The following is a 27,932-nucleotide window of genomic DNA, read 5'->3' on the forward strand; positions in this document are numbered from 1 at the left end:
TTGATAACTACTCTTTGAATGTATTCTTTCAACTGGCTGTGCACCCAATTTATAGTTACTTCATCTAGACCACATTTCCCTAGTTTGCTTATGAGAATGTCATGTGGGACTGCATCAAAAGTCTTACTAAAAATGAAGACATATAATACTTACTGCTTCCTACTACTCACTAGGCCAGTAACCCTGTCAAAGAAGGAAATTAGGTTGTTTTGGGCATGCTTTGTTCTTGACAAATCCATGCTAGCTATTTTTTATAACCCTATTCAGTAGGCACTTACAAACTGATGGTTTAATAATTTTTTCAGTATCTTTCCAGGTATCAAAGTTAGGCTGATTGGTCTATAATTCCCTGCATCCTCTTTGTTTCCCTTTTAAAAAGATAGGTACTGTATTTGCCTTTATTCAGTCCTCTGGGACCTCACACATCCTCCAATAAATTCTTAAAGATAATTGCTAACAGTTCTGAGTTTGCTTCAGCTAGTTCCTTAAGTACCCTAGGATGAATTTCATCAGGCCCTGCTGACTGGAAATAATCTAATTTATCTAAATAGTCTTTAACTTGTCCTTTCCCTATTGCTAGTTGTTAATATTAATTGTGTTGAATACCTAACCTTTTTAGTGAAGATTGAAGCAAAATAGGCATTAAACACCTTGATGTCATCCATTATTAGCTCTCCTTGCCCGCTAAGTAGAGGATCTAGACTTTCCTTCATCTTTTTCTTGCTCCTAATGTATTTAAAGAATATCTTCTTATTGCCTTTTATGTCCCTTGCTAGGTGTAATTCATTTTGTGCCTTAGCCTTTCTGATTTTGTCCCTTCATTCTTGTGCTATACTTTTGAACTCCTCCTTAGCAATTCATCCACATATCCAATTTTTTTTTTGTAGGATTCCTTTTCAATTTTCAGCTCATTAAAAAGCTTCTGATGGAGCATTTTGGCATCTTACTATTCGTCCAATCTTTTCTTCGCACCAGGATAGTTTACAGTTGTGCATGTAATATTATCTCCTTGAGAAACTGCCAGCTCTCCTGAACTCCTTTATTCCTTAGATTTTTTTTTCTTCCCATGGGACCTTACAAACCAGTTCTCTCAGTTCATTACAGTCTGCTTTTCGGAAGTCAATTATCCTTATTCTGCTGCTCTCACTCCTTCTTTCCTGTCCTTAGATTTCATGATCACTTTCACCCAAACTGCCTTCCACCTTCAACTAATTCCTGCCTGTTGGTCACAATCAAATCTAAAATGGTTATCCCCCTGGTTATTTCCTCCACTTTCTGAAACAAAAAGTTGCCTTGAAGGACTTTTTGGAAATTTTATTTTTTACTGTATCATTTTTCCAACAGATGTCTGGGTAGTTAAATTCCTGCATTACTATCAGAACTTGTGTTTTGGATATTTCTGTTATTTGTTCTAAAAATGCCTCATACACCACCTCTTCCTGATTTGGTGGTCTTTAGTAGATCCATGCAATGATGTCACCTCTGTGTTTCCCCCTTTTATCTTTAACCTTTGTAGTCAATTTGCAAATCATACATTTGTAATTGAAAAAATAATTTCTGTATTCTTGGGGGTAGGGGAAGGTGTTTGTCAAGTCCTTTTTGGCAATAGTAATAAGTGGCTTATGGTTAATATGAGCTAATACTCCCATAAATAAAGACCTGAAACTTTTTACAACCATGTACTAAAGCCAAAGCCTCTTACTTTATATGAGTATATTGACACTCAGTTTTTGTTAGTGCATATGACGCATAAGCTACTGGTCTCCAGTTTTGACCACACTGTTGTAAGAGGACTGCGCTACCACCCTTTCTGGAGGTGTCAATGAACAACTTAGTTTTGTGATTACTGTCATAATATCTCACGACTGAGTCCTCTTTAATTATCTCCTTCAGTTTCTCAAACTCACTATTAAGATTTGCATTCCATGTCCATTGGATGTCTTTGCACAGTAGCACTCACAGATTGCTGGTATGAATAGTTATATTAGGCAAAAATTTCCCTACCTAGTACACCATTCAAAGGAATCTTTGTACTGTTTGCTGGTCTCTTGGGACAGATGTGTCGGTGATGTCCTCATTCAACATTACTGTGATTTACCTATACATATTGCTGTGTTAATGTATCTTTCAGGTATGTTATTTCCATTATATTAGTCTATATTTTTGTTTGCTTTGCTTTAGCCCAGCAGCTCTGGTCTTCTTAGAACTGCCTGAAGTCTTTGGTCATGCTCTTCTACTTTTTCTCCCCAGATCAAAATGTCACTTATCTAAACTTTAGTATCCTCTATACCATCATAAATATCTTGTGTCTTCCAGCGATACACCTTGGGTACTGAACCCAACCCAAATGGCAGTATGTGGAAATAGTGTCTCCCAAAGGATGTGCACAAACATGTGCTCTGTTTTTCTAAGGGCACCTGCCAAAACCCTGTTGACACATCTAGCATAGAAAAGTACGTGGTATCAGCCATCTCCCCCAAAATCTCTCCCATTATAGCAGTAGGAAATGTTCCTTTTACATATTTAACAAATTATTTTGGGTCTATACATAAACAAAAGGTTCTGTCTTACTTCTACAATGACGAATGTGTGTATCCACTCTCTTGATACTCTACTTGCTTTACAATTCTCAGAGCAATGAACTTATTCAGCTTCTCTTTTAGCCTCTGCCTTAAGGTAAGGAGACTTTTCCCAGTGGCATGAATTATGGAGCAATTGGGCTCTTTCAGCTCTATTCTGTACTCTGTTGAGAACTTTCTTATGCCCTGGAAGACAATCTCAAACTCTTCCTCAATTGTTTTGGTCCCATGCCCCTCTTGATCAGACCAATGGCTAGAAACACATTTAATCTAATAATGGGTACTCTTTACCCTGCTATTATTACACATTGTATCTCTTCCAGTTAGTTATTTATCCATACATCTAGTTTGCATATTTCTTTAGTGGGCATAAGCACACTAATGTAAGCCTCGTGTTTTACCTGTATACTTTTGACTACCTGTGGCTTTTCTTTAAGTGCTAATATCACTGTTTCTGGAAACACATGGGCTTGAGCACCAGTGTCCAACTTAAAATTGACTCATATTGCATTTGCTTTTGGGGTCACAGTCAATTCATCTTTTACTGCAATGGTGTCCTTTGCGCTTATGAAAAATTTATCTGAGCTAGTGGTGGTGTTGTCTTCTTTGTCCACACAGTGCACACTCTGCTGGTGCTTGCAAACTCTTGCAAAGTGATGTAATCAGTTGCAATTCTTGCATCTTTTCCCATATGCTATACACTGTCCTGGCTTATGCTGGTTTTTACAATGTGTAGTAGCTCTGTGTACTGCTGTTCATACATGACTCTAACTTTGAGCTCTATGTGCCTTTTTGCCTTAGGTCTCTTTTCTTGTGGTATTTTGGATTCTTTATCATGCCTACATTGTCTCAGAACTGTCCACCCTCCGTAAGGTTCATTCTGGACTGGGTGACTTCTGTTGCTTGACAAATTCTAATTGCCTTGTCAAGGGTTAATTCTGCACCTCTCAGTAGTCTCTCTCTGAGTTTTTCATTCCAGATTCCAATCTCAATCTGATCTTTTATCAGGGACTCAGCCTCCCAGAATTGCAATATTGGCTCTTCAGACCTAGGGTATATCTACACAACAAAAGCCATGGAAAGGCTAGCTCACCTGAGTTAGGCTGAATCTAGCTAGTAGCAATGAAGACAGTCCAGTGCGGGCTTTTTAATGGATAGCACAAGCCTGGCACTGAGCGTTGGTACATACTAGGCTCTCTAGCCCGCTCTGAAGCCCACACTGCTCTATGTCTTCACTGCTAATGCCATCTGTACTAGCTAGATTCAAGCTAGGCTTAGGATAGGCTTGCCTTTGCACATTTTTTGCTATGTAGATAAACTCTTAGAGCAATCGAACTTTTATAGTTTCACTTTCTTTTTGTATTCTCAGGTGAAAAATCTTCCTCATATGCTTCATTTTTATGTGGAGTGCAAAACAACTCAAATTTCTGTAACACAGTTTAATAGTAAGCTGTCTGTGCTTGAGTTAACAAAAAACTGTTAAACACATCAAGTGCATCAGAACTTGCTATTGTCAGAAAAAAGACTACCTTCTGGCTGTCTTCCTTATCACTGGCACCCATGGCTTGCATATACAGAATGAAGCGCTGTTTAAATAGCTTCCAACTGGCTTCCACATTTCCAGCAAATTTCAGCTCTGATGGAGCTTTTAGCTATTCCATTCTTCTACTCAGGTTATTTTCTTTAATTTCTAATGACTCCTGGGGTCCAGGAATCACTCTTGGCTCAACATGTTTGAAAGAGATACGCTTTATTCAGTGACCAGTTTCAACTGTATCTGCATAACAACATGTGGGATTCTTCAGACTAACTCTTCCTATCTCTGCAGCTAAGCCACTTAAAGGTTCAGTTCCCGATATCACAGGCAAACCTGCCACTGATTTCAATTGAACCAGGATTTCACTGCAGGTTTTTTTTAACCCAGTCTTGTGTGCCATAAAAAGAAATTGTTCTGTCACTTACAAATGTCCACAAAAATATGTAGTGAAATTTCAGATATGTGCACATGTTGTGCATTAAGAAACTGGTGACAACTTTGATAGGTGATAAGATGACAATCTACCAAAAGACTGAAATGGAATATTGCATGTTGATTATTGTCAAAGCTTAATAAACATAAGGGGGTTTTTACTAAAGTATAGACAATCTTTAAAAACTACCCAAGAGTCTACTGTCCTGCCTTTGAATTCAAATAACCAATACATGTTTTTCTCAACCACTGGGCAGTCAGTTAAGCAGCATGCATTCAAATGTGCGGTAGCTCAAACTGTGGTTAGTGGGCCATGGAGAATTCACTGGTCATATGGTGTTGACTCCTCTTTATTTTCAACTTCTAAATTTAATTAAAAGACAGCTACACTACACTAAACACTTTCCAATATGACTTTTCTATGTGAAGCAATTGATCTCGTTGGCATAAGGATGTTATGATTCCAAATGGGAGGGAAGGTAGCATGTGCCATTGATGATAGAAGAGCAAGTGGTCCATGAGACAGTATCTGCATGAAATTGTAATTCACATGATGAAACACTTTGAGATGCCCTCATTTAGAATATATAATGTGTAATACTGAATTGTCTATTAGTGTTGAATTTTTTAAAAATCTCTTAAGATCTGGACCTAGCATGCTGATTACCGCACACAGTAGCACAGAGAGGTGGAACAAGAGAGTTTTGACAAGGTGGGGCTATTTTCATCAGCATAGTTAATTATTAAACTGCTTTGATGCAGTGGAATGCAGAGGTGTTCTTTTAAGAGGCAATGTTCTACTTGGAATGTCAATATGTACCAAGTACATGGGGCAGCAGTGCAGGTGCATTTTGCCATCGGTACCTGGTACATTTAACACTGAATGTATAGGGAAGTAGAACTAAAAAAAAAACAAACCCAAGGCAAGACTGTGGCTTTAAGTCTCTGCCAGCACTGAGTGGGTGAGGAGAATGAAGCAAGACTTTTCATTGGCAGAAGCTCTCCTAGATAGACAAAGACTCTATGAGAACAAAGGAAATGTACACAGCAATAGTCACCACTGCATCATTTTCCAAGGTGCAGCATGCTCTTGCCCCAGAATTCTGCCTGCCAAATCAGTCCTCCTTATGTGGAATTTAGTATTATTATTCATGCTACACAGCCCTGGTTCTTCTGCACCAGAAATGTAAGGGCCAGAATTGTACTTAGGGTGGAAGGAGCACCCTATAATGGGCCTAACTCTCCCCCACTTCTGCTGCAGCCATATTTGAGTTGTCAGATTTGGAATGTAGGAATTTTGATTGAGATTTCAGTTTTAGGATTTTTTATTAGAAAAGGTACTGGAGATGATACTATCTCATACCTAAAGGGCACACCAATAAATCTGACAATGGTTTCCTAAGTAATCTCTTATCTATTTAGAGCACTTAGTGGGAGTAGAGTTCATAAATTAATGTTAGCTAAGTCTGGGGAGCTTCTAGCAAAACTCTCACACAACTCAAAATGTATGGTGATCAGGAACAATGCTATGAAGGATTCTACCCTGAAATAGGCTGCAAATTACAAATGCTAAATTTATGTATATACAGCCTCAGCCACCCATGGAAACTGAAAACAACAGATGCTGGGAGTATGTGTATAAGAGAAAAAATGTAAGAAGAGGTAAAGGTTATTTTGGTTTAAATTATACTACTGACATCTAATGGTAAAATATAAAAACTTTCAGCAAAGGTGTTATGCTTTTTAAAAGGTATGTATCAAATTAAATCACTAACACCTAATTAAATTATATGACAGCATTTACAGTTTCATAATTACCTTTGTTTGTGACAAACACATTAAAAGTCAAAACACAGATGTAATTTACTCTTCCTTATTATTTTAACACTTGCTGAAAAAATGCTTTTGTTTTTTACCTATACTGAAGACCCACCAATGAGAATTAGATTGCTCTCTACATAAATTATTAATTCCTGTATTTGTAGTGCTGCATAGCTATCAAAACAAAATGAAAATTAACATTTTGCAAGTTAGCATTTTAAAATTTGCTCTTTGTTTCCCTAGAGGATACTCTTAAGCTGTTCTGATTTTAAGAGTTGTATGACATACTATCCTCCAAAACAAACAGGATCAGGTAGTGACAACACACCTTTTTCATCACATCAAGGCTCAACATTTCTCCCTCTGGTGTTGGGAGAATCGGGGGTAAATCAGTCCTACTCTGGAAGTTTAGTTCTTCATGTTAGTTTATTTACAACATTTTACAGAGTAGGCTGCAGGGGTGTTTTTTAAACAACCCCCCCCCCAAAAATACATTTCCGAACTTCCACTGGGGCACTGCCTCTTCTTATGTTGGCCCCTCCCCAAACAGAAATACACACAAGATTTCCCTTATACAGAAAAACAGCTCTTTACCTAGAAGAAGCCTTTTCCCTTAGCTCTAAACCACCTTTCTACAACTTGCTTCCCTTCCCTTTCCTCTTCTCTCTCTCACTGGGAGAGGTTTTTAAATTAGCCGCAGGTGTCCATAATTAATCTGAGGTAACCCATTTCAGTTCATAGGAAACAGGGCTTTCACAATTCTAAGACTGATAGATCTGTTTTTAATCACCTTTCCAGAACTGTCAAGTCTGACTTTAGAGAGGCAAGGGTGGGTGAGGTAACATCTTTTATTGGACCAACTTCTGTTGGTGAGAGAGACAAGACAAAGGTCTGACTATGTCTTGATAGCTATGCTGCATGAAAAGTGAAATAAATGTGGAGGGATTGAGATTTGGGGAATTTACATTCCTGATCTGAGATTAAAAATATTAAGATAATAGTATATTGCTGCATGAAAACATGCAAATGTTTCTGTCTATTAGTGTGAAGTTAATATATTTTTCTCCGCATCACAGCCCCTTGTATGAAGTGTCAGGCAGCACTACTTTTTCAATTTAAAGAACCTGCACTTGGGCTGGTTATATAGAAATGCATCCTCAATGCTGAACTGATCCCTGTATAGAATTTCACTCAGATCCTTCTGTAGTTTGTTAGTAGTAACCTCCCTGAATTCTTCTTTAGTCAAGTTAGCTATGTCAATATTTTTTTAAAATTATTTTAGGCTTTGATAATCTTATTGTTTGGTGTCCTTAACCAAAGCTAATGTACAAGATTTGTAAATAGCTGTGAACACATCTTGGTTTGACTAGGCCAACTGTTTATTGGCCATTACCTGATTACTTGCTGTTTGGTTTGGTCTTCACTTAGTTTCAGGCTCCCGAGTTTCTGTTTGACGTGATGCCTCTATTTGAACAGAGCCTTGATGAGATGCTTCTGTTTGCCCAGCAGGCTGACCAGATGCTTCTGCCTGATCAAATGCATCTAACCTCTTTTCAACCACTTCACGAATCAATGCTGAAATGACAAACGTAGTTACTAACGGGCAGAGGAGAAATGTTTATGGATAAAAGAATGCAATATTAAGAGATGATTTTATATATTATTACACTACTGATTAACTCATAGGGCAACAGTAAAATATAAGAGTGTAAACAGAAAATTTTATTTGAGGCGGAAAAATACTTCCTGAGACTGTGATATATTCTTAGCCAAATTAGCTCTAAGTTACCTCAGGGCAGTTATTTTAAAAGGTACTGTTCAATTGTTTTATTATCCCCCTTCTCTTATATCTGTTCCTCCATAACTGCTGGAGCAGGTCACCATGCCAGGACCAAGTGCTATTGAGGAGGCAGGCTGTGCACAGCATTATTTTTGTTATAACCCAAAATAGTAAATAATGAAAGCAAGGGATCCCTCCAAAGCAAGAAAAATCTAACATATTATATTTCTGGAGGGCAGTGCAGTGGAAGATCACTTTCATTAAAACAAAAGCAGCAGCAAAATAAAACTGTTTATCCCCTCAAAGATCAATATATATCACAAAGAGTGGATCCCATTTAAAAAAAAATTGAGTAATAAACATAACAAATTAAAACAGCCCAAAAATTAACCAAAAAAGATTTTAAAAAACAAAACAAACAAACAAACAAAAAAACCAGACAATGGAACAGAATAGAGGTGCTAGTACAGCTCCACAGTTAAGACGGAGTTGAGTTTTGCATTTAACACAGGAATACACTCTCTCTGCTATGTATCGTCCCCAAAACTACAGTGCTTACTCTTTGGGTACAGAATAAATTTTCTGTGAACTTAGAAGTAAATCTATTAATTAATTTCCAATTTAAAATTAATTCAAAAAAATGGATCCCATGAGAAATGAAGCACTCAATTTGATCTTTTTATTTTTGTCCCAAAAGGTCTCAGCCCAGCTATCTACACAAAAACTGGCAGACAGATGATTTTTAGTAAATCTGACGCAATGGGTAATTTTTTAAAACAACAGACATACTAAATAAGTATGGCAGGCGGAGGAAAAATAGACTGGTGCAAAGGAATGTAGAGGGCAGGAGGGCAAAGTAACTGTTAATCAGTCAGCATGCTCCAACTACTTTGTGCTGCTGTAGGGTGATGCAAAGCAGCCAGAACACACTGGTGAATCTGGCCTTAAAAGTTAAAAGCAAATGTAAAAAAAAATAAGATGGATACTACATATCTTCCAGGCATAAGGTATATCAGTCACATGGTAACATTCTCTTTGTAGTGCTTGTTGAGTGTTCATGCATGAACTTTTTAATAAAAAAAAAAAACATTTCCCAGACAAAATTACATTAGGAAAGAGTTAAGTTTGAGAAATATATATCAGTAATTTAGAGTAAAATACATAAGAGGAAAGTTGTAATTATCAAAGAAATGAGGCCTATATTATAGAACCAGGAAATTCAGACTTAAGACAAAGAATCCAAAGTTAAGGTATAAAAATGTACAGTTAGGGCATGCAAACAACCTTATGTCTGACCTACAGTGTCACCATGAGGAAGAGGTATATACAAAAAAGGCCAAAAGTGTGTTTAAAAATAATTTTAATCTAATCTGGGACCACGCACATGATATGCATTAATTATAACTATGATTATTGCATGGTTTAAGATTGTTTGGTTCTTTAACTGCAGCCTATAAAGATATACATTTAAAAAAAATATTGTTAAGATCTGATGAGCCAGTCAAGAAGCAGAGACTAGTTCATTTATGTGATTAACTATTGCTTCAGTTCAGGGGAAAGTATAGTATTATTGACTGCTGAAGAGCCAAGCAGATGTCTCCATGAAAAATCTGACTGATTAATGCTGTTCCTGAACAACATATTGATTACATCTAAAATTAACAGTGGAAAGTTACAAGCCACATAATTTTTCAGACAATCATGACCAAGGTTTTTTTTTTTCTGTTCTTATTCTTTCATTTAGGATGACCACATTGTTACACTGTTGGGATAATTTACATGTGAGGTCACAGGTCTTTTGTTATATACGGGTGGCTTTAAACAATTTATATGCTTTTCAATTTGAGGAACAGAAGAGCTTCTTGTTTATTCAATGGAAAACTAAATACAGGAACATAGTTTTGTTGTCTGTGAAATCAATGAGGAATAAAAACTATGAAAATCAAAAGGAAAAACAATTAACATTCATTAACCACTTCACTTCTGTTGAACATAACATGAACCTATGTCAGAGGCATTCCTCAAATGCTATGTGCTGCTAATAGAGAGGTGCTGCTGAAACATGGCTGGTATTCCTATTCTTTTTACTTGAACAGTAATTATAAAACAGTAGCATAAAGTGGGTCTGGGAATTGTCCAACAGTAAAAAGGTTAAAAAAGAAAAGAAAAGAAAATGGTAAAATACCATCCATTTGGACAATTGCAACTGTTGTTAAAATATCACCTGCTTCTTTTTTTCACAATAATCCTGCAGTTGCTTTGTTGGTTTTGACTGAAAAAAGTTAAGCAGAGTACATTATGTTCCATGACTTTGTAACTTACTGTCGAGCACTGCCCTTCCTAGAATCTTCTTCTCCAATGTCTTGTCTACTTCTGCCATCACCCATGGAAGGAATTCTTTCTCAACATCTATAAGATTTATGGAGAAAAAGCAAGGTAAAAGTAATTTTTATTACTGATGCAATAGAGAATCTTGGGGCCTGTTTTCCACTTAATGTATGGATATTCCACATTAATGAATGAAGACTGGTGCATAAAAGATGTTTGTCCTGTAAATACCTGATTTTACTAGGAACGGAGTCTCCCCAACTTCCACTGACCTCAGTGGTTGCTGAGGGTGCTCAGCCCCTTGCTCAATCAGGCCCCAAGTTAGAAATGAAAAATTGCATTTAGTTGAATGAAAACAAGGTTCAGTAATTTAGAATAATAACTTTTAATTCAAATATATCCTGGCCTCTGTCCTGTCCAAACTGTTTAATTTTCTGACAAAGATTTCTCCCATTACTTAGGTCCTCAAAAATGGCACTTTCTCAGGCAAGAATAAGTTGCACGCCATAGCAGGTGGCTTGTAGCTAAAGATCAAATACATTTGTATTGGAAACCTTGGGGATACTTTAAAGTTGTCAATAATGACACCAGTTTACTTATTAGAAGTGCACTTTGGTTTCACTATATTAGTAAATTAAAAAGCAAGAATTATAGAATTGAACTCCTTGGACCCGACACCTCTCTTCTTGCCAGCTAGACCCTCTACTTAAAAGTAGGTATAATAAGACTCTGAGTGTTTCAGAGATAGACAGATTAAAGGGCTAGTCAAATTTACAAGAGCAGTGCTTGCATGACTGGACTGACCCACAAGAAGAATAACTGTTTCAGGTAAACATGTGATTGTCAGCGGGTGATTTATTAGGTCAAATTGTTAAACTTGTTGGACTTATCATATGGGACCAGAAAAAAATGCATTCAAAGTTCAAAATTCTATTTCAGTAGTTTGAATTTCAACCATTGGTAGTAGCCAACTCATTTCTCATTTTAATTCAGAAAGAGCATTTTCATTCAATTCTAAATATGTGATATCTGCAGACATCCATGGTATCAATGTGCATAAAATATGTTTGTTTTGGAGCAGGAACCCAAGGTAGAATGGGATTTGGCAGTACATCTTATCTGGTTTTCTTACATCTTTTTTCCTACCACTATTTATCCTCACCCCTCTCTTTTTTGTTGGTAAGTGAATGTACTGTTTGTGAAAGGTGGAATGACGGCATTGAGAATAAATCCTCCTCCCTTAGAAGAAGGAACAGTATGAACAGTTACAGTGCATACTGCCCTATCACTATGAGTAAACCCAGGAAAGAGGGACCATTTCTAGAGCTGAGTGGGTGGCTCATTTCATCATTCTTCTTAGGACTGCCACCAAGAAAACCAAACATGATGATCTTTTCTGTGTCATGGACACCTATCCATTAGATACTCCTCAGAGACCCACAACTCATATCTCAGAAGCCAAAAAAGAGCCAATAGGAGGTAATGACCTTCAGGTCCTAACTTTGAGTGTAAAAGCAGAAGCACATGTCTATATTTTGATGCACTGCTGTATATGCATGTAGATGTGCATAGCTAAATAGATGCCCTCGTTTTCATGCATAGAACTGTATGCACCTACTTTCTGGCAGAAAATCTGGCTCTCAGTCACTGTGATTGAGACTGGTGATCTAAAGATGAAAGGTTTAATTAATTGTTATAAATTCTGTCTCCAATTCTGCCCCGTCTAATCTGCAAAATCCTTGTTCCAACCAATTCCTCCCTTCTTCTGATAATGTTTAACCATATCAAATGGCCCAATAACATCAATGTGGGTGAAACCAGACAATCACTATACTCTCGAATGAACTCACAAAGAAAAATGATAAAAGACAAATACACCGTATCACTCATGTGCAAACACTTTTCACAAAGCAATCACTCGATATCTGATCTTTCGATACTCAACCTCAGAGGAAACTAGCATAACCACCTTCAAAAGGCAAGCCTGGGAACTTAAATTCACAACTCTGGTGGACACCAAATCCAATGGACTCAACAAAGACACTGGTTTTATGGCTCATTACAATAATTTGTAACACATAACACTACCTGCTACCCTTAATTACCCATTTCAAACCTCTTATGTATAACCATCTAACCCTCAATTGCCCACTTCATTTCAAGTGACCACCTACAACATGTATTTCTCCTTATGCTTAACAATCTGTCCCAACTTGTAATTTGCTCAGACACTCTGATTTCATTCCCCAGACCTGAAGAGCTCTCTTAGCTTGAAAGCTTGTAACTTCCACCAACAGAAGTTAGTCCAATAAAATATATTACCTCACTTACTTTGTCTTTCTCAGATCCTGGGACCAGTATGGCTACAGCAAACAATTTTTAACAGGATTTTTAAATGATCTTCAAAAAATCTGAACTCTTTGCCAGTCCAACTTTATTACACCTATTACAGCTCAAGTCTGTGTTTGTCTGTGTCCCATTAACTTTCACTTTCCATTTAAATTAAGATGTAAGTTTATAATACATTGAATTTAACTCTTTTCAATAAAACACCATTATTAGCTATTGCTGTTCCAAATATGATCTAGTTGCATATCAGTGACCAGCAATGTTAGTTTTAAAATTGGCATTTTTTCTAAAATACCAATCTACGCAATCACAATGTAAATAATGAATGAATTTAGTTTTATTGTTCACATATGGGTTACCAATATTAAGTGATAGAAGAATTGTAAACTTCTTAAGTTATTGTGAGTTTTATGGTTGTTTTATGTACTCGATTACATGCTTCATGTAAGGAAAAAAAATAGTACAAACCTCTTTCTACAGGATCATAGAAATATCCACTGTCACGAAGACTACTGAAGACTGAAGGAATGAGATCAGCCAGGTAACGCTGAGCAAATGCCCTTGCTGCGATTTTCTCTGAAGTCTCCTTCTGCTTTTGAAGCAATTGTGCCTGTTGATTTTTGCGACGTTCCTGTCAAAAGAATGTTATATGTACAACTTTCAGCCTTTTAGCTGTTACTTTCAAAATCCAAATAAGGGAATATTAATAAAATATGAACTTTTAAAACAGGCAGCAAGCATATACACTGGGAGAGGTTAATCTTTCTTTGGATAAGTACATGTAACTCACATGGGGTTTATCTGTGCATAGAACTTTCACATAGACAAAAATGTTTTTAAAAACAGGCAAATTGTATTCAAAATTGCTAAATGCCCAAAAGCCACATTTCAGCAACTATTTCAGCAAAATGGTTCCTTTAATTTACCTTTTTTATATTTAATACATCTGTAAAGCAGTGATCTTGCATTTGCAGACTTCATGCCCTTCTCTGGTGTCTCAGCATGCACTGGGCTGATGACACAAAAATCCCTATTGCTGATAAAGCAAGGAGTCTGCAATTGGGGTGGGGAAAGGCAAATCTGGTTTTATTGAACAGAAGGATTTTCTAAAGTTTTCAGCATTCTATTTTTTATTCTACTCAGTATAAAATAAGAGTATTAAAAACACAAATAAAACTGCTGAATGTTAAATAAAAACAGTCATTGTATTCCCTGTTGGCCACAGCTCCCTAAGGGAAGAACCACAGGCAGCAAATCCAACTGGACTTGCTGAGTAAGCACAGTCGATACACAATATAGTGTATCTGAGGACTTTGCCTAAGAGTGGGAGAATTGTGGGATTCCATCCAAGAGATGGTAAGGGCATGAGATTTGACACCTTAGGGGGCTCACTCAGAGAGACCAGAGCAACCATGACAATCGACACCACTTTTTGGCTGTCTGGTTCTTTCGGTTGCAGCTAATGGATCTAAGCCTTTTTAAAAGATTAGGTCTAAAACGTGTTACTCAGATCTTGGTGTAATTTTCTAAATACTGCCCTTTGTTTTAAAAAAATGCTTATTGCTGAGAAGTTAAAAACATCATCATTGCTTGGCACTTTAATACAACTTATTTGGTATTTACAGACCATGAAAGAAGTGTGTGCATGCTCAGGATTTTGTGTATTACGAAGTTGGAGGTTTTCTTTTTCATTTTAGAGCACTGCAAGCATTCTTTTAAGAGGTATCTTTGTGGAAATCTCAAGTTAACCACTTGACTAATTATTTTATCAGATACATAATGCAAAATGCTGCTAGGTTCTGCATTATGTACCAGGTGCGTTTCTGTGAAGTGGTTACATTCCAGTTGGAATATCAGTGCTTTATAGAAACCACAATATTCTGCTGATGTATGGAAACTACTAAGAAATGCAGCAGTAAAGGGATTAAATTGAGCTGTTTTTATAATTGTCTACCTTGGCATTGCCCCTTTAAGTAAATCAAACTTAATTTAGGTTTTGTCTTTGTCTTCAAGTGGTATAACGCCAAATGAATACAAGCTTGCAGAAGATCAAAGATCAAGACACTGAGTGTTTAGACATCCTGGGCTGCCCTAACCTATCAATACCTTTTCCTCTCTGTGTCGCCTCTCCTGCTCCTCAAGACGCTGTACTTCAGCAAGCTCAGCATTGCGCAGTTCCTCATATGCGTACTGATGTGCCCGTAGATTGGCCAGCTCCTCTTCTTCCATGACTTCTAGCAAAGCTTGTTCAATGATTTTTCCAATCAAAACTTCTAGCATTGGTTTGACTTCAATGTCAAAGTCAAACAGCTGAGAATGAAAGCAAATTAAACAGAGATGAATGTATCCAGGTCCTAATCAATTTAAAGTCTTACCAAGGTGAACAGAAGAAAAGCTTACATCAGCAATAACTGGTGAGATCCTAGTGTCCTCACAGAGCTGGGAGGACTGTTTTGTGCAGATGCAATGTTACGAACTGTGGCAGGGAATACATGAAATTCTGAACTCAGAATAGGGCAAAAAGAGAAGGGAAGCATAAGGTGCTATGTGGAAGATGGGCAGAATCCAGTCACATGGAGCACTTAGATTATTTCACAGGTTAAAAAAGCATTCCTCCAATCCTCACTAAGTGATGTGTATGATCCAGACTAAATACCTGCGAACATGAATATAATGCTATCTGTAATCTAAAAGAAACATTAGACACACTTACTGGTAGTTCTGTCATTCTCTCCTGTCCTCTAATGGCAGTTCCTGCCACCTCAGCAGCTCAGCCTATCTATCTGTCTGAGACCCTTTCATAACCTTTCTGTAAGAAGGCACCCATAGCAATGTGCAATAGGTCTAAATCTGTCCGGTGGTCCCAGTCAACAGACCAGCTCAAATCACAGTCACTTTTGGGGCTAGACTGGACCCAAACCCTGCTCATATGCACATTCCTAGCCCTCTCATGCTGAATTTTATTATTCAGACATGCAGAGAATTTCTGAATGTTTTAATTTTTACTGCAATGAAGTAAAACAATAGCATTTGGGGAGAGGCATTTTCCTTAACATTATAATTATCTTCACAGCAAGCTACTCTAGACATTATAGGGAATTTTTAATCTCTCTACAAGGAGTAGTTCCTCCATGTTTCTGAAATGTTTCTTGCCTAGGCAAACTCTTCATTTTGTATCACAAACTTATTTCACACATAAGAAATCTTGCTATGGTTGCAGACCCAAATTTGCATTTGTACCTCTCCTTCTTCTATCTGTGTGGCCACATCTCTCCCTGTTTTGGCTGGGATGAAGAGTGGGGTAGGTGGTCTGTCCAGAAAAGCATCTGTTTGACACTCCACATCAACCTCTATTATGCGGTCACCAAGCTCTTCCAAATATAACTCTGTGAAGCAATAGTATGATGAATACAATATGTAGCATTCTGTTTTGCACTAAAAAAGCCATGAGTATAATGTGGCAAACTAATTATTAACTGGGGTAAATTATCATGTCAAAATAATGTACAATAAAATGCTTACTACAAAGTTAAAGAATCAATATAATATTTACACCCATCTTTCTGTGTAGGAGCTACCATTGTCATATTATCCCATAATGTCTGATGTTTCACAGGATATGATTCCTAAAGTGATATTTCATTTGGAAGATTTCAGAAATTGATGAGGTTATTTCGATTAAGTGTAGACTATCAGGTTTTAGCTCACTTTGTGGAATAAACTGTTCCAGGTGGAGTTAATTCTGATAAAGCAAGATAAAAAAAAGATCACAGATAGCATATCTACTAATGGCTATGTCTGAAATGTGTGTGTTTTAATTCTCCGTGGTATGTTCATTCTAAGTGGGCGAGACTAGGTCTGCTGTATTGAGATCTGGATTCTCCTTCTAGCTTTTCATAAATGACCTTCAGATAAATGAGGATCCGAGCAGTTTCATCTGTAAAATGTGTCTGTGAAGGGGAAGGGCAGAGATATGAGGTCTTGCTCAGTGAGAAAGGCAAAGAAGTGACCAAGATAATTATTAACACTATTCAGTGGAAAAGATGAGAGACTAGAACTAATAGTGTCATAGCTCCCAGATCAGTGCACTTTCCCTGGATCAAAAGGTATGTAACAGGGAAAAGCCATTGCTGATGCAGTTGGGAAACAGGGAAGGATGCTCACTTGAGCCTTGGGAGCATGTTCACTGCAGTTGGAAAATTCAGAAAATTAAGAACAAGTGGTCTGTCAGCATCTGCAAATGGAATTTTTTCCATAATGTAGAGTTCAGACAAAGCCGAACAGATTTTCAGAGACAACGAAAGCCACTGCACTGCCTCTTCCCAAATTTCAAGTTCCTGCTACAAACCCTTGAGGGCTAGAATCCTGGTAAAAATATAGTTTTTATTTATTTATTTTTCCTAAAGATAGCCTTATTCTTGGAAATGGCTCCATCATTTTTGCCCAAACTTTCAAAAACTATTTCAACTTGGCCAGATATCAAACATGGAAAATTTCAGCCTGAATGGATAAATTTGTTAAAGTTGTAAACAGCTAAAACAGGATGTTATAATGAGAAGGGATAGACAATCTTAACTACAGATGTTATCAGCAGCTCCTCCTGCAATACTATTAACAATTGAATTAAACTAAGTATGGATCAATGAAAAGTGTTTTGTTTTTAATATTAGCTTTTTCAACATTCTACCTGTCTGCACATCAACGTGCTTTCTGCCCTCTACAGGCTCGGGAGTTCTTGACTGAAGCTGCTCTTTTGCTCGCTTTCTGGCAAGTGCTTTCCTGTGAGCTTCTCGCTGTCTTTGGATCTCAAGAGGGTCAGGCTGAGCAGTCTGGGAGTTGATACAAAAGATTTCTTAGTTTTGCAAGGAAAAATTCCAGCAAGAATTGTACACAACAATAAATAATTTTTAAATGTGATTTTTTAAAAATTTCTACAAATCAAATAATTTAGATCTGCTCTCTAACACATGGCTCCTGCAAAGACTTTCATAGCTTCTTAACTCTACATACTGTGAGTAGTCCCATGGATTTCAGTGCATAAAATTAAACACTAAATTGCTATTTGGAAATATCCAGTAGCTTTAAAGTGTGATTCTGTTTTGAAATATAAGCTGTGTAAAAATGGCATGAGCTTACTAACAGACTTGCTCTCTGAACATTTTCAGTCATGCCTGCCTGCTTACTTTATTGACAAAAGCAAGCCTTTACTCCAGTTAGCAGAGCATAGCCCAGACAAGTATGTGACAGTGAAAAGCATTCTGTTCTTGGTTGCATATTGTTAACAGAACTGTTTACTAACTTCTGATTACAGAATCTTTATTGTTGGTGAAGACTGAGCCAGAAAAAACCCTAGACTTTTTAGATTCAATATTGCATTTGCAGAATTGTGAGTTAGGAAAATCATTTTTTAAACTTTATAAACAGAGCAACTTTGATAAGTAATCAGAAAGAGATAATAACCATGGAACCATATTCACAAAGTCACTTTTCAGAGTCCTTTAAATCCAAAAGTTGAGCTACTTTAAAAATGATCTATTGTAAAATATTATCTGGAAATCTAATACCTCTAAAATATTCAACAGAAATATCACAAGATATTGAATGCCTCTGCTCCAAATAAGCACTGTTTCTAAACACTAGGCTCTGTAGGCATGCAACAATTCTATAAAGGGCTATAATGTACCCACCCTGCATACCCACATCACTATCATTTGAAAGCTTATTTTATGTATGTTTAGATGATGTAAGATGTGGACCTGTAACAATGAAACAATGGTACCCAAAATGAGAGAGTGCCATTTTTTGCAGTTCTAGAAACAGTGCAACATGATTATGACTACAGTTTTTACTGTTTACATTAATTTCAACATCTTAATGTAGTGTTCATTGGTCAAAACTACGAAACAACAATGTAGTTAAAGACCTGTACTGGTTTTGCATGAGCAAGATCTCTCCCCTCCTCCCCCCCCCCCCTGAAATGATGCTGTTTAGTATGTGGCAAAAATGATGACTATCAACATTTTATGAACATGAAATGTATGCACATTGCATATTCTTAACTGTCAAAGTATCTCACAAGTATAGTAGATTTTAGTAGTTTAGTATAATAGCTCAGTCTCACAATGAAGGTTGTGCACTGGTAACAGTAGATTACACACCCACAGTTTGTACTGCGCAGTGGGTAGATATATGTGCATGAATTCCTGATGTAATGCTTCTCTATTTGTAAGCTTTTGTACATTCAATGTAGCATCTAGTCTGCCTGGTAGAAGGTTTTAATTTGTAATTGCCTATGCTGTTGAAATATTATAGAAACTATCTTTTTAGTTCTGTGACACTTATGAACGGGTCACTATTGATGTCAGAGATGACAAAAACACTTCATATTAGACTTCAATCAAAGTGTTCTCTAAACAAAAATATCAATTTTGATACCAAAATATAAGACTAATTTAAATCTAAGTTAGCACAAGTCTGTATACTTGTACAAAATAAAAAATGGTGGTATTGATGCTGGTAATGTTAACAATATACTTTGGGAATTTTACATGTACATTTTTACTCTGTGCTGTTTTATGGCATGTATTGGGAAATTTTGGGGAGACACAGGATTCTTGTAGATTTGGATGTGTATGCAGCTTGCATTGCAGATCAAATGCTTGCTGGTAAGCAATTTAATAGTGCTCTGTGTGGCTTGACTCTGGCAGTTGAGTCCCTGACTGCTCTGAGACTTTGTCAATTTCTTAAATGGTATGAGCAGGGTGAATGTACTCATCGTAGTTTCAGCATTTGTCTGGCAAATGTTGGTTGACGCTTAAAAAGTGTTTGAATCTGAAGACAGAGAGTCCTTACAATACATCATTAAAGAGCGTTATGATGCTGTAACTCAGCACATGCTATTATTACTGAAGGAATTTCAGACACGGGGCTATGTCCAGTCTGCTACATTCAAGTTCTGGAATCATTTTCTCCAGATTATGCAGATACTATTTCTAAACATCCATGCAGAGTGAGAGGGTGATAGGAAACCTCACCTACACATACAGCCTGACATGCTTGCGTACTTCTTTACTGCAAAAAGGCCAATTATGCCAGGTAGATACCAACAAACATTCTTGATATGTTAAATCTTCCTGAAGAAGTACACAGTGCCTTTGAATCTGGGGAATTTGCTGTGTGCCAGATTCCTGGTTCTTTCAATGTAACTTGGAGTGACAAGGGAACACAGAAAACTGTTATCAAGACTCACAGGGTTGCAGTGGGATTGTAGGACTGCCAAGAAAGAAGACAATCTTTGTCAGATGGACCCTCACAAGACATGTCCTGAGTGAATATGCAAAAGCTATGAGAGAAAGTTGTGGCTTAACAAGAAGTAGTGAAGACAAAGTCTACAAAGAAGTCCTTGCCTCTGCACTGAAGAAGGATGAAGAGTATGTTACAGCTCTTACCGACCATGTCATCAACAATATGACAAAACCATTTGATCCTGAATCACATCCAGAAGTTATCAACATATCTACTGGACTGCATGTAACATCAGATGTACAAGAGTCTCTACTGAAAATAGCAGATGCTGGTGAAGAACAAATGGAGAGGTTTGTGAAAGGTGCACTTAATTCTGATGGGACACGTAGCTTTGTCAGACCAGTCAAGAAATCTGGCATCAAAACATTTGCTGACATGGCCAAGAAGACCAAATTTAAGGTTGGCAAGGGAGGGACAATCACAGCATCTATCAGTCCTGAAACTGTTTTCTGTAGAGCTCCGTCCTTAGCAAGATGCAGAAATGATGTTTCAATGTCAACTATTCTTAGTCACTCAATAAGACCTATGCCTATGTCCCTCTTCCATGCTGATGGAATAATGAGAACAGAATTAGGACATCAACTGGAAGTTTAAACTGAAAGAACCAATGAGCTAAGAGCATGCAACAAATAAACCACAGTGTACATCAGAGATGCCATGGCTGTCATACAAATGATGACTGGCGACAAATTCCACACATCCGATGAACTGGCTGCTGAGTAGTTGAGGCAGATTCTAAAAGGATTTCACAAAGCTAATTCTGTATTCAAAGTCTTTGACAGACATGACATCTATAGAAAGTGGAAACTAGGTCAAATTACAAAAGATGAATATAAATAAACACAAATACGTAGGGATAAAATTAGAAAGACCAAGGCACAAGACGAGAGTAAACGAGCTAGAGACATAAAGGATAACAAGAAAACAATCTGCAAATACATCAGAAGCAAGAAGACGACCAAGGACACAATAGACCTATTACTCAACGAGGGGGGAAGAACAATAACAGAAAATGTGGAAATGGCAGAAATGCTAAATGACTTTTTTGTTTCAGTTTTCACCGAAAAGGTTAGTAGTGATTGGACATCTAACATAGTGAACGTCAGTGAAAATGAGGTAGCCTATGAGGCTAAAATAGGGAAAGAACAAGTTAAAATTAATTAGATAAGTTACATATCTTTAAATCACTAGGGCCTGATGAAATGCATCCTAAAATACTTAAGGAGCTGACTGAGGAGATATGTGAGCAATTAGCGATTATCTTCGAAAAGTCATGGAGAGATTCCAGAGGACTGGAAAAGGGCAAATATAGTGCCAATCTATAAAAAGGGGAATAAAGACAACCTGGGGAATTAAAGACCAGTCAGCTTAACTTCAGTATCTGGAAATATAATGGAGCAAATAATTAAGCAATCAATTTGCAAACACCTAGAAGATAATAAGGTGATAAGTAACAGTCAGCATGGATTTGTCAAGAACAAATCGTGTCAAACCAAACTGATAACTTTTTTTAACAGGGTAACAAGCCTTATGGATAGGGGGAAGTGGTATATCTTGGCCTTAGTAAGACATTTGATACTGTCTCGCATGACCGTCTCATAAACAAACTTGGGAAATACAACCTAGATGGAGCTACTGTAAGGTGGGTGCTTAACTGGTTGGAAAACCGTTCCCAGAGAGTAGTTATCAGTAGTTCACAGTCAGAGATGGTGTAGATAATACTTAGTCCTGCCATAAGTGCAGGGGACTGGACTAGATGACCTCTCGAGGTCCCTTCCAGTCTGATTCTACGATCAGTAACACTGTTAAAACTGTAGAAAGAGAGCACTGGACAGGCTCCAAGGTTGGATGCAAAAAATACCAAGTGATTTACAGACACCCTGTGCCTCCATGGAAAAAGTTTCTAAATGTGGCATCCAACAGGAAGTCACTTGTAAAATTCCTCTCTGAATACATGGTTCAAAATGCACCTGAGAGTGCAGCAGCATACCCAACACAAACACTTCTTCTTGCTGGAGTTTTTTCCAAAGTGAAGTAGCAAAGTCCATCACCAGTAGAGGTGTTTACGAAGACCAAGACTTGTACAATATTCAACAGAAACTGGACACATGGATGCTTCTGCATGCTGTATGTGCCAATAGACCAGTGCTGCTTTTGGGTCTCTTGGTGTCAATGGAACCGTAGTAATTAGGTCACCTGATACAGATGTTTTGGTCCTTGCTGTTCAGTACATTCCAAAAATGGAACACATACATAACACGTGGATTGAAACAGGCACCATCACCAGGGCAACTGACAAGCACTGCATCATATATGGGCGTGCAATTTGGGATGCACTTACTCCTGAGTTCTGCAACATACTTCCTGCTGTACACGCGTTAACAGGATGTGGCTTGGTGTCACCCCTATTTGGTATTGGGAAAAAAATCTGTGTTTAACGTTGTCAAAACAAAGGAAGTTTACTGCTTCAGAGATCATGCCAAATTGGGAGAGAGTGATGGACACACTGTAGTTTCTGCAACAAGGAAACGGGTAGCAGTGCTGTATGATCAGAGAGAGAAAGAAAAGGAGACCCACAGAGACCTGAATTACTTGTGCCTCAGCCTAGCTAACAAAAAGGACAAGTCACTGACTAAACTCCCACCATGTGAGGACAGTTTTGACAAGCATGTCAAAAGAGCATCTTAGAGCAGTGTTTCTCAATTAAATTTGGCCGCGGAACCCTTTTTAACTTTTGTGGGGCCATGCGATACCGTCCGCTGAAAAATCCGGGACATCTTCCCCTTTTCGGCGGCGCGGTATCGGCTGTTTTCAGCAGCATGCGCTGTCAGCTGTTCGGCGGCACATGCTGTCAGCTGTTCGGCGGCACACGCTGTCAGCTGTTTTCGGCGGTGCGATTTCAGCAGCTTTCAGTGGCGCGGTTTCAATTTTTCGCGGAACCCTGAAATTCATCTCACGGAACCCCAATTGAGAAACACTGTCTTAGAGAGACAAGGAGGGTGAGATAACATCTTCTTTGGATCAACTTCTGTTGGTGAGAGAGACAAGATTTCGAACTTACATAGAGATCTTCCGGTCTGTGAAACGTACTCAGAGTGTCACAAAGTGAAACAGATTGTTTAGCATAAGTTGTTAACACATATTTCAAAGAAAAGCTCGAAAGCTTGTCGCTCTCCAACAGAAGTTGGTCCAATCAAGGATATTACCTCACCCAGTTGTCTCTTTAATATCCTGGGACCGACATGGCTACAACAATGCTGCATAAAAAAGCAATTTGGCAAACAAAGATTTAGATGTCTTTGCACATAGGTAAACCAGATATTGCATCATGTATGGAAAAATGGGGATGATGAACTACTACTTAAAAAAACAACAACAACAACAACAACAACAAAACCCCTCTGGAACCACTTCTTGTATTCTTCAAGGGCCCAGTGGCATCTGAGCTTCTACTTGACCTAAGTAGAATGAAATTATACTAGTACTAGTAGGGGAAATATATTAGTAGGGATTGCTGCAAAATCAACTGTCTGTAGTCAGAACAATCTTCCCTGCACAGAACTGAGTACATGTGCCAAGACAAAGCAAGGCAAGGTAACCCCTGCATTCTCTAGAGAGATCATATAATGGTGACCAAGATGATGACATGATAATGAACAAGATGACGAAGTGCCACCAGTACTGTTACATTTCAATGATACCTGTGCAGATTTATTAATAGATTTGTTTTACCCTTTAGATTGTCATGTTGCTTTGAGGTCACAAAGAAATCAAATTTTATGTCTTGAAATAATATGTAGTCATTAAATGAACAGAAATGAATACAAATATTTCAAAGTGGTTTTTTTAATGTATTGATACTGTCAATATTTATCCCCCATTTCTATAGTAATGGCATCACTTGATAGCTTCACATCATACCTCATCTTAAGGTTGACATACGCTTTCAAATGATGTATGATGTGCATGTGTCTGCATGGGGTATATTAAGTGTCTGCTGCTCACCTACTCTGACTGTCCTGCATCTACAGAATAAGTGAGCACAAGTTAATTTAGAATCCATATTCCCAGAGTTGGGCTAATATCACTGAGATGCTGATGAACAAACTGTTTTTCAACCTTTTTGATATCAGGGACTGGCTTGTTGCCTTCCCACACTGTGTCAGGGAGATTTCAGGGACTGGTGCTGGTCTATGGACCAGGCATTGAGAAACACTGAAAATAGTATACACACCAAGAAATGAAAAAGGAGAAAACTTCTCAAGTTTTCCCAAACTGTTAAAAAAAAAATCTGAACAGTGGACATTCATATGAAAGTATGTGACAGCTTTCCTATAAACTAAAATTGGGGGGGAATATTAAACCAGGTGGAGAACCCATGATTGTGTTTTATGTAAAATTAAAGTACAAATGAGTAAAAATTATTAATTTATAATAGTTCTATTGCCTTTTAGTTTTTAACAAAGCTATAATAAGATTTATGTAAACAGAACATACCCAAGGTAATACATGAAGGGCGTAAGTGTTGCCTCGTACCACTCTCCTATCGTACATGAGGTTCCCATAGCGAACAGGTTCCTCATCTCTATAACAAAACATCACATCATCAAGAAACAAAATCAAAAGAACTGGTTATGGACAGTGTTACATTTTATGACTTTCAACCCAAACGGTGTACTTTTGGATCATTTAAGCATTATACCCAGATGTATAGACACTCTTTTCTTAACTATATATTAGATAACTTTAACATCAGCTTTAATACATTTTTTAAAGATCTCTAATGAGTGAGAACCAGCTGGCCGTCAATAAAGGCCTAAAGGAGAAAACACACCAAGACCGTGGACACTACTTAAAGAAATGAGCCCCTGCATCCCTCCTTGTCCATGCCTGGCTCAGCTATTGCCTAGGCAGGCAGGCAACCCCTCACACTGCAGAGCTGATGCACCCCTAGTCCCAGGCTCCTGGCGCTTCCCTGGGCCAGGGCTCAGCGGCCGTAAGTACGTGCGCTGGGCAGGAGGCGATGGGGTAGGGTGAGGGCAGAGGGGCTGGGAGACGGGGGTGGGTGAGGGCAGAGGGAACGGGGCAGGGGGCGCTGGGGTGACAGGACGGGGCAGGAGGTCCTGGGGGTGGATGAGGGCAGGGGACTGGGGGCAGAAGGCGCGGGGGAGGGGGGGAGGGAGGACACACAGGACGGGGCGCTGGGGGAGCCGGGGTGGGGAGTGCGGGCTGATGGCGGGGGCTGCGGGCCGGGCCGGGCCGGACTCACTGCTCGCTGGGTGCCGGGGCGCCCCGGTATCTCCGCCGGGCGGGCAGGGCCCGGGGGCGGCTGCAGTAGCTGTAGGTGCTGCCGGCCGCCGCCGCCGCCGCCTCCTGGTTGCGCGCGGGGAGCATGGAGGCCGTGGCCATGGCCGCGGTGGCGGGGCGCCGGGTTCAGCCCGGCCGCCGGGCCCCGGGAACAATGCCGGGCCCGCTGTTGCCAAGCGACGCGGCGGCGGCGTTCGCTCCTTGACAACCGTCTCCAAGGCTAAGCCGCGAACTGGCAAGAGGCCACTTCCGGTTCGGGAGGCGAGGCTAGGCGAGCCCAGCGCTGCGCGCATGCGCGTTCCGCGCTGGGCGGCCGCCGCTCGGCGCGTGCTTTGCTGCTCCTGGCCGCTCAGCCGAGCCCTCCTCGTCCCCGGGCAGCTCTGCCTGCCAGTGCCTGGTTGGCTCCGTGGTTGAGAAAGAAGCTAGTATTTCAAGGGGCTGCTTTGCTCATCTAAGTAGCGTCCTTGTCCCTGCATTTGGTGCAAAAATAAGCTGGCAGGCACCTGACACACACGTGCAAGGTGTGTGTGTGTGTGTGTGTGAGTGAGAGAGAGACAGTAAAAATGGTTGGTGTTTTTCATTTGTGTGCTGCTTCACCTCCCCCCCCCACCTTTAAGATTCATGTTTTCAAGCTTTTCTCAGGAGAGCTAGAAACGCATGTAAGAAGAAGGGGGAAAAAAAAAACTACTCAGAGTCTCATATAAACACACCTGATCCTAGCAGCTGGGGCATTAAGTAAAACACCAAATGTTTTGTGACTCCCCATAAAATTGTGAGAATTGCTAACGTGGTTGTGACCTTTTGCACAAGAAGCCGGCTTTGGGGGAAGCCTTATTCTCCAGGGTCTACCCCTCTTTCTGCACCTCTGGCTAATGACCCTGTCTGTGCTTCAGCAGTTACAGAAACCCTTTGGGTTTGAAGAAGAGGCCTTCTTGGGTTACCACAAAAACACGTTTTCTTAGAGCTAGTAGAATTTTAATATAAACCTGTGAAACAAACAAAAATCAAAACAATTTGTGTGCCAAAATCATAAATATTTTTTCTGTTGATTGCAAAGCACAAAAATGTAGGCAAAAATGGAAGCTGGATAGAGTCCCCTTTTAAAAATTTGGTTCTGTAATGTTGCATTTCTTCTGGGGAGTTCTGGTTGACATAATCCATAAGATGAAACCTTGAGTGGCTTGTTTGTATTGCTAGATGCCCAGTGGCCTAAATATGCATGTCTGATGTACTGGTAGATTGTCTAATACACAATAGAACCAGACTAATCCACATAATTTACACAAGAAAATTGCAATCTTCCATCCTTTTTCCATCACATTTATGAGCTCTTATTATTAAAGCTTCACTACATTTACAATATCGTGACGTATGATTGTAAATTGAACTGAACAATTGTCAAAATAACAAAATGTGTGTTGTGATGCATTATCCTTGATTTTTTAAATGTTGTTTAAATTTGTTCATTTATGCCCAGAATTCAGTAAATCATGATGGGTTTTGCAAATTAATGACATTGTACAGTAAAATAGATCACACCCTGTCACATTCTTTTCTTCCACTCCCCATTTCTGTAGGTCAAACCCACTCACTTAAGGTATGACTACACTGCAATTAAAAACCTGGGGGTGGCCTGTGCCATCTGACTCAGGCTCGAGGGGAGAAGGCTTAGGGGCTGTTTAATTGCGGTGTAGATGTTGGGGCTGGGACTGGAGCTGCAGCCCAAGTTCTGGGATATTTCCACCTTGCAGGGTCCTAGAGCCCAGGCTGCAACCTGAACCCTAGTGTCTACACTACAGTTAAACAACCCCTTAGTCTGACCTTGCGAGCCTGAGTCACCTTTAGGGCATCTCTCATAGGCGTGCGTGGCTCATTTCATTAGGGTGTGCACCAAGGGAATTTTCATTAGGGGTGTCAAACTCAGTTCCATCGGTGGGCCACATTTGAATGACCAATTTTATAGCCTGGCAGCCCAAACCCTGTGAGCCTGAGTCAGCTGACCTGGGCCAGCTACAGCCATGTCCCAGGTCTTTTATTGCAATGCAGACATACCCTTAGACTCTGACCCTGTGAACACTCAAGCTTGATTTCACATGGCAGTAAAGTTAAGCACATGGGTAAGTGTTTGGAGGACTGGGAATTTACTGTGTATTTTAACAGCCTTGTTACACACACATGCACCCGCCTATTTCTGGTTCTCTCATTCATTGACAGTTTTTTATTCATTCATTCATTCATTCAGTGACAATTTCTCTATAACATATCACAAAAGATGAATTAGTTTTCATTTCATCATGTACTTTTATGAAGTAACTTTTTTCTTATGATATCAGCACTTGAACAATGCTAAGATGGAAAAGCACAGTGTTTACATGTCTGTTAATGATTTTCATGTATTATCTAGCATTGACAGAATTTCCACAAACATTTTTTTAAAATAACAAGTAAACAATTCCCATATGTATGTGCAAGTTAGAAATTAATAGCTCTCATA

The 27,932-nt window shown here is 38.9% G+C and overlaps 1 protein-coding gene across 1 annotated transcript in view; it reads right to left on the reverse strand.

Annotated features, from left to right (window-relative positions):
- Positions 1-25,662, reverse strand: part of RSPH3 (radial spoke head 3) — a 28,094-nt gene extending 2,432 nt beyond the window's left edge. Inside the window, exons 1-8 of the mRNA XM_067542226.1 lie at positions 25,401-25,662; positions 24,629-24,716; positions 17,514-17,655; positions 16,067-16,212; positions 14,933-15,136; positions 13,295-13,457; positions 10,472-10,558; positions 7,763-7,944 (exon numbers count right to left, since the gene is read on the reverse strand). Of these exons, the coding sequence (XP_067398327.1) occupies positions 7,790-7,944; positions 10,472-10,558; positions 13,295-13,457; positions 14,933-15,136; positions 16,067-16,212; positions 17,514-17,655; positions 24,629-24,716; positions 25,401-25,540 (1,125 nt within the window). The 5' untranslated portion in view covers positions 25,541-25,662 and the 3' untranslated portion in view covers positions 7,763-7,789. The remainder of the gene's footprint in view (positions 1-7,762; positions 7,945-10,471; positions 10,559-13,294; positions 13,458-14,932; positions 15,137-16,066; positions 16,213-17,513; positions 17,656-24,628; positions 24,717-25,400) is intronic.
- Positions 25,663-27,932: the final 2,270 nt, after the last annotated feature.

Source organism: Emydura macquarii, unplaced genomic scaffold (genome assembly GCF_026122565.2).
Source record: "Emydura macquarii macquarii isolate MOO-44397 ecotype Brisbane River unplaced genomic scaffold, CSIRO-AGI_Emac_v2 contig_705, whole genome shotgun sequence".
NCBI lineage: Eukaryota > Metazoa > Chordata > Testudines > Chelidae > Emydura > Emydura macquarii.